The sequence below is a fragment of the Macaca thibetana genome, chromosome 14, assembly GCF_024542745.1.
Source record: "Macaca thibetana thibetana isolate TM-01 chromosome 14, ASM2454274v1, whole genome shotgun sequence".
Lineage (NCBI taxonomy): Eukaryota > Metazoa > Chordata > Mammalia > Primates > Cercopithecidae > Macaca > Macaca thibetana.
This window is the reverse complement of record NC_065591.1, coordinates 59,676,265-59,688,767: the sequence shown is the minus strand read 5'-3', so window position 1 is coordinate 59,688,767 and position 12,503 is coordinate 59,676,265. Positions and strand designations below refer to the sequence as shown.

At 40.5% G+C, this 12,503-nt stretch overlaps 1 protein-coding gene and 1 pseudogene across 1 annotated transcript; both read right to left on the bottom strand.

Annotated features, from left to right (window-relative positions):
• Positions 1-244: 244 nt before the first annotated feature.
• Positions 245-3,695, bottom strand: LOC126936468 (keratin, type I cytoskeletal 18-like; annotated as a pseudogene).
• A 3,972-nt stretch (positions 3,696-7,667) lies between these two features.
• Positions 7,668-8,859, bottom strand: LOC126935168 (olfactory receptor 56A4). Its single transcript, XM_050756367.1, has one exon. It carries the CDS (start codon positions 8,659-8,661, stop codon positions 7,720-7,722), a length of 942 nt encoding a protein of 313 aa, XP_050612324.1. The 5' UTR covers positions 8,662-8,859; the 3' UTR covers positions 7,668-7,719.
• Positions 8,860-12,503: the final 3,644 nt, after the last annotated feature.

Here is a 12,503-nt window from a genome sequence, read left to right as displayed (position 1 = left end):
ACTCTATAGCAGCCCTATAATGACTATAAGAGAAATATTAATATAATGCAAACCACATGTCATTTTAAATTTTTAGTAGCTATCTTTAAAAAGTGAAAGAAAACATGTAAAATTGAATTTAATATGTTATTTTACTTAGCATATCTGAAATAGTAACACTTTAACATGTAACCAATATATTTTTTTAAACTCTGAACTTTTTATTGGCCTCCTGCTCCCTAAATGGTACTCTGCCTCTGCTGGCTTAATGTCTCAGAACTTTGGTGTCATTGGTCTCAGACACCACTTTGCCGTCCACTATCTGGCGGGTGGTAGTCTTTTGGATGGTTTGCATGGAGTTGGGGCTGTCCAAGGCAACAACCAAGATTGAAGTCTTCATTGTCTTCCAGCAGGTGGCGGTAGGTGGCCATCTCAGCCTCCAGCTTGACCTTGATGTTCAGCAGGGCTTACTACTCCTGGGCCTAGCGCTGCCTCTCTGCTCAGGTCTGTGCCAGCTCTGACTCCAGGTGCAGCAGGATCCCGTTGAGCTGCTCCATCTGCAGGGCATACCGGGCCTCCAACTCCCTCAGGCTGTTCTCTAAGCTGGCTTTCAGATTTCTCATCCAGTCCAGGTCTATCTCCAAAGACTGGACTGTATGTCTCAGTTCCATGAGCATCATCTCAGCAGCTCCGACCTTAGCGGACTGCGTGTGACCACTGTGGTGCTCCCCTCAACCTGCGAAACCAGTACTTGTCCAGCTTCTCTCAGTTCTTCCCAGCCAGCTCGTCGTATTGCACCTAATGTCTGCCATGATCTTGGCGCGGTCCTGAGATTTGGGGGCATCTATCTCCATGGTCAACCCAGATCTGGCAATCTGGGCTTGTAGGCCTTTTACTTCCTCTTCGTGGTTCTTCATGAAGAGCAGCTCCTCCTTGACAGCCTCGATCTCTGTCTCCAACTGCAGCTGAGTGACATTGGTGTTATCAACAACCTTGTGGAGCCCATGGAAGTCACTCTCCGCAGACTGGCACATGACCAGCTCTGTCTCATACTTGATTCTAAAGTCAGCAGCCGCAAGATGGGCATTTTTGATCTGCAGAATGATGCGGGCATAGTCCACAGTATTTGCGAAGATCTGAGCCCTTAGGTACTCAAAGGTCTTGAAGTAACACCCCCAGTCTCTGACCCAGGGTCCCTTCCTCTCCAGATGCTCCTGGATTTTGCTCTCCAGCTTCCAATTCTCAGTCTCCAGGCTCCTCACTCTGTCCACCTAGGAGGCCCGGCAGTCATTCAGGCCTTGCATGGTCTCCTTCTCATCTTGGATGCCTCCCATTCCTGCCAGACCCCTGGCCATCCCTGTGGCCAGGCCCCCAGACTTCAAGCCACCTAGAAGCTGATGGACCAGAACGTAGAGATCAGGGAACCCGAGCCCCCCCACCCCCGCCCCCAGCACCTGCATAGACGCTGGCTGCACTGCTGATCTGCCGGGTGCTGTAGCTGGGCAGTTGGACTCACCCCAGGGACCGGTAGTTGGTGGAGAAGGTGGAGTGAGAGGTGAAACTCCTGCTATGCAGGTAGGAGAGTGAGAGAACAGGACTCAGGCTTTGCTGACAACCACTTTAACATGTAATCAATATTTTAAAGTATGAAAGAGCTATTTTGTATTATTCATTCTTTTTGTACTAAGCCTTCAAAATCAGTTGTGCACTTTACAATTATAGTATGTTGCAATTTGAACTGGCCACTTCTCAAGGCCTCAATAGCCACATATGGCTCTTAACTACTGTATTGAACAGCAGAGGTCTAGAGTTATGGGAAACTAAACTCTCCTTTTATTTTCTTTAGGATACAAGTTTAATCTTGGTGTTGGTCACATGGCACCATGTCTCTTGAGTTGGATTGGATGCAGGAATTTTTTTAATTTGTTCAATCTCTGGGTCAGGTCAAAATTACAGTTTTCATTTTCTTTTGCAATAGTACCCATCAAAGTTTTTGGGGATTTCTTTTATTATGTTTTTAATTGACAGATTAAATTTCAAGTGTTTATTGTGTACAACATGTTTTAAAGTATATATACAGTGTGGAATAGTTAAATCTAGCTAATTAGCATATGCACTACCTCACATAGCTATCATTTGCGTAGGGAGAACACCACTAAATGTTCACTATCTTTTCATTTTTCAAGAATACAATATGTCATCATTAACTATAGTCACCATGCTGTGCAATAGATTTCTCGAACAGCCTCCTCTAATCTAACTGTAATTATTTATCTTTTGACAAACATCTCTCAATCCCTCCCTCCCACTTAACTATCCAGACTCTGGTAACCACCATTCTACTGTTTAAGACTTTATAGAAAACTTTTTCATATTCTTCATTTGAGTGAGATCATGTGGTATTTGTTTTTTGTTTTTTTTTTGTCTTAATATTTCACTTAATATAATGTCCTCCAGACTCATCCATACCATACCACATGACAGGATTTTGTTTCCCTTTATAGCAGAAAATTAAATCAGTATGTCAAAGAGATAACTATACTCCCATGTTTACTGCAGCACTGTTTCCAATAGCAACATATGGAATCAACCTAATGCTATCAATAGATGAATGGGAGAAAGAATATATATATATATTCTATATACATATACACACACACACACATATATATATATATGTGTGTGTATATATATTAGACTGGTCTTTCTGATTTCACAATGGGAAGACCTCATTTAGAACAGGGTGATCAACAAATCCACAGTTAGCTTAGCTTAGCTCCTCACAGAATCTCTACCAGGGATTAGGACTTTTCAGCAACCTATAGCCCAGCTTCTTTGTCTTAAAGTAGACATTACTCTTCCCCTACCCCTACCTTAAACCAGTGAAGTTTTTATTTTTATTTTTATTTTTAAGAACCAATGTGGCTATTCAGTAAAGAACTCCAAAATTTCTAGATACTTCCAAATGTGGTAATAGGAGCACCATTCTTTCATATAAGATTTATTTGGAAACTACAACTAGATGTTGTTAACAAAGGATGACGAAAGGTAGAATTGGAATTAGAAACAACTACAGCTTCAGATATACATCCAAATAAAAGCCTATTTATTCTGTTAGTCAGACTATACAGACTTACTTGTGGCCAGATTCCAAAGAAATAAGTCTATTTCTCTAGAGGCATTGGCATTGTTTCCTGTTAGATATTATATTCTTTTTCCTGGGGCAACGAACAAAAGATTAAAATTGACCCCATGCCCAGTCTGAAGTTTTCTGAGGAGTATTGTGGCTTGAGCAATGGAAAAGGTTTTCTGTCCCAGACAGAGAAGCAGGAAAGAACACTGAGAGCAAGGTCACTGAGATGGGAAGCCCAGCAGGGAGAAATCAAGGCAGTTGGGATTAATGGCCCTATCTTTTCTGGTGCTTCCATGGCAATCTTCTCTAGGAGGGGTGAATTATAGTTGATAACATAAACTCACTGAGTCTCCTAGTCTACAGCTGTCATAGACAATAATGAAGGTATAGATGTAATTCAAGAACCTTCATTCTGGAAATCTCAGTTTTGTTTAAATGGGTAGTGTACAGTTCACATTAAGAAAAACTTTTCCCCATGGAAAAGCAGGGATACAGCAGATTTTGGGATATTGGCGATATTGGCAGAATCTGAATCTTCAGCCCCAGATCTGCTGCATTTCTACCAGAAGAATTACTTCTTCATGCTTATATGGAACACCTGGGTCCCTACAAGACTCTCATCCTTATAATTTTCCTGGTTCCAAAGCAGACCTAGCAGCTCAAGGATGCTGTACTGTAAGTACTACTTGTGACTGTTTAATGCACCATCAGACCTCCCCACTCTGAGGTTCCAGAAGCTATTTTCCTGTCCAGAGCTCCACTCTGCCACTTCTCTCCCCACAGCCCACCAGGGCTAAGGCTATTTTAGGCATCTGAACCCAGAGCATAGGCCTATTCTTCAGGGAGGCATGGGCAGAAAACCCAGAAGATAAAATCCAATATTGGGATAGTGGTGAACAGAAAGAAAGTTGAGGAAACATCCAGGAGACTTGAGGCATTATAAATAAAAACCATATATATTTGAAAAACAAATATTTCTAGACTTAGGAGAGAGAGAACTTCATTTCAGACTTTAGGTATACTCTTAGAAAAATTATGTTTAAATGAGAATTACATAGTATCCATAAACCGGGGCCATTTTATTATAGCCAGTATATAAGAATGGGCTATAAAGCATAACATATTGCAGACATATCATTTCCCTAATACCTACATCACAGTGGCTTCAAAATTGGAATGGGCAAGTGGAATATTTGTTATTAATAAGAGCATGAAAATCCAACTCACTCACTGGACAGGTATAAGATTTGTCCAAATATGTGTGACAGTGAAGGAAAAATGCCTTGGAAAGCCTCTTGGTACCAGCAGTAGGAGTGAGGAAGCTGGAGAGGATGCCGAGACATAATCCTTTCTCTTTCTCACCTCACAAGGCTGGGCTCCAAGAATGAGATGGTGGGAAGACAATTGTGTTGCAGACAATGGTGCATAACTGGGTGAGATTTTACCTATGTCACTTTGAACTTCTCTCTCTGTCCTCCAAAGGAAACCTTGGGTTGGGTATCAGCCTCACCTCCTCTGGCCAAGCTAGGACTGACCATAAATAATGCCTGAGGATAGAGATGGTTTCGTTACACACTACCTATTACCTTCCAACCCTACTCCTCTTCCTAGAGAAAAGAAAAGATCCCAGGGAGATTCCTGCTGCGGTCTGATTTGTGTATTGTCTGTGTGCCTGAACCAGAGGCCCTCATTTGGGAAGAGTCTGAATTAGGAAGGATAATAAAGCAAAGAAAGGGGAAATTATGATAGAAAGGAGAGTGGCAGACGAAAGTGATAACACCAAGGAAAGAGACTATCACTCTTTTCTATTAAAAATGCTTCAGAAGCAGCGAGTAATAACCAAACAACTTTTCTCAGATGAAGTGCCAAGTGATACCTGATTTTGAGAGAAGTTGCAGAAGTTGTTCTACCCCAAGAAGAAAAGTTGTACTAAAATAAGAACCCAATAGGACACTCTGGAGAAAATTTGTAATACAGAATTTGTGGACTCTGTTTATTTCATTTGATATTTTATAGGTAAACTGAGAATGAGGATTCTTCACACTGCTTTGAGCAGGGATTGCAAAGCAGTGAAGCCTCTGCACACTGTGTGGTCATGAATCACGAAGATAATTTACCAAGACAGCTGCTTGGACATGGTGAAAAGTTTCCTAGTTTATAATTATTGTGTCGTCTCTCTCAAACATACCAGATGGGATTGTTGCTACAAATTGGAGGGACAAGTGGCATTGGAAGCCTGGTAACCTTAAAGAATGTGATCACTGGAGTGGTATAGCCACGTATCTTCAATGGCTGTCCCTACGTGTTTCAGAAGGAAAGCTTGTGGAGAGCCTCGTGGTGCACCCAGACTGAAATGGATATAAATCGGCTATGTTAAACTAAAAGTCCTATGGGGCACCCAATTGCTTGGAGTTCCTACATGATAACCCTCATGTAAGCAATAGAACTTCTCAAGAAAATAAACTAGTGACAAAAACAACTAGAGAGACAGAGGAGGACTCAAATTCCATGGATACCTTATACACCAAGGTAAATAAGGTATGCAATAATGGCCAGCCTATTATTCAGAGCGCAGCAGGGGAAGCAGCATGCTTGGGGAAATAATAATAATAAATAATTCAACGCATATAATTTAATGTGTATATACTCATTATACAAAAACTTTTATTAGTTAATTCGCTCTTCGAAAAAACAATAAAAAATAAATTAACACCATTTTCAAGGTAATAAAGCCAGAATCTATGAGTTTAGCCAAAGTTCATGAAATCTGAGTACACAAATTTAGCCAAATTATTTTATCTGAGAATACAATTTCCATTGTCCAGACTGTCTCAATCCTAATGGTCTTCACTGTATAGAGGTTCATTTTGTGCTGGCTCAAAATAAGGCTCTGTGTTAGGTACTATAAGGACACATAATAGTATAAGATTTTATTGCTGTTTCCAATTAGTTATCAAAGAAAATGAGAGATAAGAGATCATTTATAAAATGTTCTACACATTTTGTTCAATATATTTTTATTTTAAATTTATCTGTATAAGGGACAGTAAAAGTAGCCATGCCGAATTTTAAAGATGAATAAAATACTCTCAACCTAAAAGAAGCTTATGACAGTGTCAGAGAAAGAAATACAGCCACACAAGATGCAAGAATAATGATTCCAGTCAGGAGGATCAGGAAAGGAAGACCTACTGTGGGAGGTGGCATTTGAATTAAACCTGGTAGGAAAGACGGGATTTGGCAAATGGTGATAATGGTAAAAGAAGGCTTATCTGAGAAGCATCAAATGATTGAAAAGAGAGAGAGCAAAATGGGAATAAGTAATTTTCAAGAAATAATGAGCAGTTCATTTGGGCTACAGTGGCAGAGAAAACAAAGTTTAAGATAAGTCAAAAGTATGTTAGGGCTATTGTATAGGAGGCCTGTAATAAAAGAAGTGCTGTAACATAAAATTTTTTAAACACTGTAGAGATATTAATTTTAATACAAGTCATTCAGCAAAGATAAGCTTCAGTACAAATGAAAGTAGGATAGTCCAGTTGGGATAGTTGTCAAACAATGCTTGGACAAATGACGAACTTGAAATCTTAACTTACATCCCCAAAACAGACAGATTAAGACTGTTTAATATTCCTTGAATATACTGAACTGTGTGGCATCATTAAGAAGGAAATGCCAAAATAGTAGAATACACTATTCTGTGAAAAACAAACCCTAGAACTTTCAGGTCTGGGAAACTGTTGGCAGCTTTGCCAGCCACAGCTCAGGAGGGAGGGTGCAGCAAACAGCAACAGAGGGAATGAACAGGATGGCTCATTCGCGCCTATGATGGGCAGTTCAAGGTAAGATAGGAACTATGATTATAACGACATGAAGATGAAGATGATGAATACAAGAACATAAAGCACTTCAAACAATACAACTCCCCCGCCCCCAACCTAAAAATCCTAAAACTTTGTCAACCTCATTTACAAACCAAAAACTGAAGAGAGAAAATCTAAGTAGAGAGAAAGAATGGAAATGCTGCCCTCAGAGAGGTATGGGAGAATTTTAGGAGCCAGGGAATAGCACATCTGTCTCAGGCGCCATGGAAGAGAGTCGGGGTGTTCAGGGCAAGGCACTCAACCCCAAGTTGTTCCAGGGTCAACATCTGTACTTAACCCAAGCCATGCCTTCATGGCACCCAAGCCAGGCAGCCGTCTGCCAGGCTGAATCAGAGACAGGAAAGGAATCCGTGTCATTTGCAGTTCAGAAGACAGGCTGATCTTTTTAAGGGCATTTTATAAAGTTTGTTTCTTTAGTGGTCAAACACTTCCATTCTAATACAGCTCCATTTGTCAAAGTCTTGGCAAGATTCTTCATTGCAGATTAGTTCAGGAAAAATTCCGAAGTAACCATAGAATCCAGAAAAGGGAGGTTTCCTTTCAAGCAACAGAAAACAAAGATTCACAAATAAATGTGTTCATTGTTGCCTGAGATATTGAGAACAGAAGAATCAGAACTCAGGCCAGGATTTAAAAGTGAAATTTCCTTTCCAACATAAAAATAATTCCTCATTTCCCAATTTTAATTAACAACTCTAAAGGTGGATCTAATCCTTTTTACTCTTATAACCTCTTCAGCAGGTTCTGGATTCCCTGCTTGATCTCCTTGGTTCTCATACCATAAACAATGGGGTTCAGAGCTGGGGGGATGAGGTGGTGCAGGATATTGAGCAGGATGGGGACATCCGGAGGAATTGTCTTCCTGGCCAGGTTAGTGATGACCAGAACCAGCAGGACTGTGCTGAAGAAGAAGATGAGGATGAAGTGGGAACCACACGTGCTCAAGGCCTTGGCCACAGCACCCTCGGCCTTGATCCTCAGCACAACTTTCAATATAAAAGAATAGGAGATAATAATAAGGATAAGGTCAGAGCCCAACAGAGTCCAGCCTGCCACAAACTGGTAGAGCTGATTGAAAGTAATGTCATCACAAGAGAGTTTGGACACAGACAGGTTAGTGCAGATGCAGTTCTTGATTATGTTTCCCACAGAGTATCTGAGCCTGGCAGAAAGCATGGGAACAGGAAGAGAAACAAAGGCATTCCAGGCTATAACAAAGACCACAGCCCTAGCCACAAACTGGTCAGTGATGATAGATGGGTATCTCAGTGGATGGCAGATGGCCACATAATAGTCATAGGCCATGACCATGAATGTGCAGGACTCCATGGTCAAAAAACTGTTTATGATGAACATCTGGAGGAAGCAGGCTGGAAAGCTGATTGACCTGAGGTCAAACCAGAAGATGGCCAGGACCTTGGGGATGACAGTGAGGCAGAGCACGATGTCCAGCAGGGAGAAGAGGCTGAGCAGGTAGTACAGGGGCTGGTGCAGAGAGGACTCCAGCTGGATGGTGATCAGGAGGGTGGTGTTAGCCCCCATGGCCAGGAGGAAGAGAAGGCTGAGGGGCAGGGACAGCCAGTGCTGCCAACTCTGGAAGTCGGGGAAGCAGATGAGGAGGAATTCAGAGACTGGAGCAGCGGAGTCATTGCTGGGTGATGCCATGTAAAGTTTCCTGATCAATCTGGAGACCCAGGGTACCTTAAAATGTACCTTACCTTAAAATGTAAAAGTACAGAAACATAAAAAGTATGTGTTCTAAACATAGTAGAGTGTGGGTTTCCACTGAGGCCCTGTATCTGTCCCAATAAAGTTTTTAAAATCACTGTCTTCATCTTCCCTTATATTTAACCAAGTATGTATCATATGTTTTATATTTTTAATCTTATGTTTTATATTCTTAATTCTTAATCAGCCACAATGTTTTATATTCTTTATCTCATTTCATCCTTTTAAAAAATACTAAGGAGTAATTAATATTGTTATCTTAATGTTACAGGTAACAAAATAGAGATAAAGGAAAATTGTAAGAAGAATCTTCTACCACCACACAGTTTAAAAACCAGCAATCACAAGTATCATCTATTGTCATGCATTTATATGATTTCAGTACACTTTACTAATTTTTACTTTACAATGATTTTCATTCATTCATTCATACATTTCCCAACCCACTTATTCCAGTTCAGGGTTACAGGTGGTCCAAGCTTATCCTGGCAGCTTTGGGTTGGTTCCCAAAAGCTCAGGGAACCAGAACGCCATTGCATTACAGGGAGCACTCACACACACAACCATTCAGTCACACTGGGACAATTTAGACTTCAGCTGTACATCACTGGGATGTAGAAGGAAACTATTTGGGTCCCTGGAAAAAGTCCAGTCTGACATGGAGAGAATATGCAAACACCACACAGACAGCGGCCCCTGCCGGAAACCCATTTTTTTTCTTATCAATGTTATAATGACACAACGTTGTGTGAAATGACATTACATGAGGACCTGCTCTCATCAAATGAGCTGAAGTTCACCAAAGATGGAATAGAAGTCAGGGAGTGAGTTTTAGGCAAGTAAATTTATACAGGAATCCACTTACCTGGTAAGTAAAATTACCTGTTCTTCCTTGTGACCAGGATCCAATTATCCTTAGCATATGTAATTTACATTCTGTAAACTCATCTACTTTGATTATAGCTGTTTCTTTTGTGGGGTATCATTTGCTTTCCCTGACTACTAAGCAAAGAAAAAGAGTCCAGGTACTAAGAAGAGTAACAGCAATGACTGTCACAGCCAAAGAGATCGAAAGTAGCCAGGGAGTCATGGCAGGATAAGAGAGGGAGCCTAGCTTTGGAAGGCCAAGGCAGGCAGATCATGAGGTCAGGAGTTCAAGACCAGCCTGGCCAACACCGTGAAACCCTGTCTCTACTAAAAATACAGAAATTAGCTGGGTGTGGTGGTGCATGCCTGTAATCCTAGCTACTTGGGAGGCTGAGGCAGAATTGCTTGAACCAGACCTGGTGGGTGGAGGTTGCAGTGAGCCCACTGTACTCCAGCCCAGAGACAGAGCGAGGCTCCGTCTCAAAAAAAGAGAAAAAAGAAAAATGAGAGGGAGCCTAGGAAGCATGTAATCAGCATAGCTACAATGACTGATCTTTCACCCCTGTCCCATTTGATAGGTCTTCTCTAAGAGGATTGAGGTGTCCATGAGAAGATATTAGAAGACTCTAGCTGCCAGAGAAGATAATGGAAGTATTTATTTAATCCAAGAACTTTCACCTTGAATATTCCAGATTTTCTAAACATAAATTATACAATATATATTTTTAAAAATCTACCCATTGTAGGGCTTTGAAACAAACCAAGAATTCAGGAGTTAAAACTGGAGTAGGCAAAATTATGTATCAGATCTGCCCTGCATTTCAATATCTGATTAGGAAAATGACTCAGTGTGAATTTGAGAAATAAGATTGAACTAATTCACCTTATCTGTAAAGCCTTCTCCTTTCCAATAATCTCAAGTATAGTTACTCTGAATGGCTTGATCTATTTGAACAAGTGAGAAAATAGTGTTTTCTTAGTTCCTGGTCAGAATGCTAAAGACAGCAGTACATCACATAGATTAAGCAAAAATCATTATCTTTTGAGAACTTACCTAATTAATAGAGAAAATTGACTTGCAAACATTTATAATGCAGTACAGTTGTGGCTCTAATAATGACAATCATAAAATAAGGAGGCAATATTTCAGATAATGAAGCAGGGTAATATGGTCTGAAAGTTAGCCTCAAGCAGAAACAAATGACAATTCTGGCTCTTATACTGATTGTGTAAACCTAAAAGCTATTTCAATTCCATATTGTTTTCTCACAAATGAAATAGAATAAATGATATGTAACTTTAGGTGCTATTGTGGGAAGGAAAAGGGGCTGTCATATTCTGAAGTTCTGTTAGGTCTAAAGATGCAACAAGCTAAGAGCATCAAAGGACAAAAAAATAAAATGAGGTAACATTTCCTGGGTGAGAATAAGGACTGTCCTTTTAGGCAAAGGTAAAAACAAGAAAATCCTGCCTCCATAGATGTTAAGTAATGACTAGTAATGAGGCACTAGGGGCTCCTGGATCCCAAGTTCTTTGGGGAAAAGGAGGCAGGAGAGTAGAGTATCAAAAGATGTTTAAAGGGAAGCAGTGGCAGCCTTGAGAGGATCCTTAGAAGTCTGTCTGATAGTAGGCATTGTCACGTACACTGTAGGGAATCAGAATATTTGAAAAGGAACGTGATATGCAATAGATGGTGTCTTAGACCACTTTAACTGCTAAAACAAAATACCATAAACTGGGTGGCTTATAAACAACTAGCATTCAAACCTCATAGTTCTGGAAGCTAAGAAGCATAAGATCAAAGTGCCAGCAGATTCAGTGTCTGGCTAGAGCTCATTTCTTAGTTCAGAGGTGGCACCTTCTCATTGTGTCCCAACATGGTGGAAGGGGCTAGTTAGCTCTTTACCATCTCTTTTATAGAGGTACCATTCTCAACCATGAGCCCTCATAACCTAATTACCTCACAAAGGTTCCAATTTCTAATACCATCACCTTGGAGGTGGGAGGGAGGTTAGGATTTCAACACAAGAATTTTCTGAGGACACAAACATTGAGACCATAGCAGATAGGTCAAAGGGGAATCACAGAAGGTAGGGAGGCTTTTTGGAGAGTCCCAAATAGTTCAAAGGACAAGTGATTAAGATCTGAACAAAAGTAATAACCATGTAAATGGAGAAGAAAGGATAATTTTGAGGGGTGAGGAGTGCTACAAGAAAATTTAATGTAAGAAAGGTTAAGGGGACAGAGAAAGGCTGGAGTCAGGTATGCCTCCCAGATTTTTAAACAAATACAGGAAGACATATGTTCTTTTTGAGCTTCTTGTAGCACTGATAGATTCTTCCAGGTAATAATGTACTTTTAGCTTTCATAGTTACTTTGTAATTCCTTAATAGCTGGAATGATTTTTCCTCCCTCTGAATTTTCCTCAGTGAAACTGAGAACTCCTAATCTGAGAAATGAAGAATTGTTGGCCATCTGGGGCATTGTTTTGGCTCTTCAGTATGCCAACTCAATCAGTCCAAACTCATAGACTGATTATTCACAAAGGAGTGGTCATTGTGGTTATTCATTCTAGGTGTCAATGAGCAAAACATGGTCTCTGACCATGAGTCATTAACAGTTTGGAAAAGTCAGACAGATTCTGAACTAACCAAAATGGTAATGGAAGATTTGAGCCCAGCTATGATTGCCTAGAAGGAGCAGTCACCTAGGTTCATAGATGAATTCAGACTAGGGAAGAAAAAAATATTATGACCTAGCTAGGCAAGAAGCTTGGCCTCATAGCTATGATGTAGTTAGGGGTCTTTGAGCCTACAGAAGTTTTGATTCTACAAGCCATAAAATGACTTAGCCTCAGTTCTGAGGGAAATCACAGCCATTGGTCTGTAACGCTTGTGCCAGAACTTAAGTAC

Excerpts from the sequence above, each read along its gene's own strand:
- LOC126935168 (XM_050756367.1), bottom strand. The coding sequence starts at position 8,661 with ATGGCATCACCCAGCAATGACTCCGCTGCTCCAGTCTCTGAATTCCTC.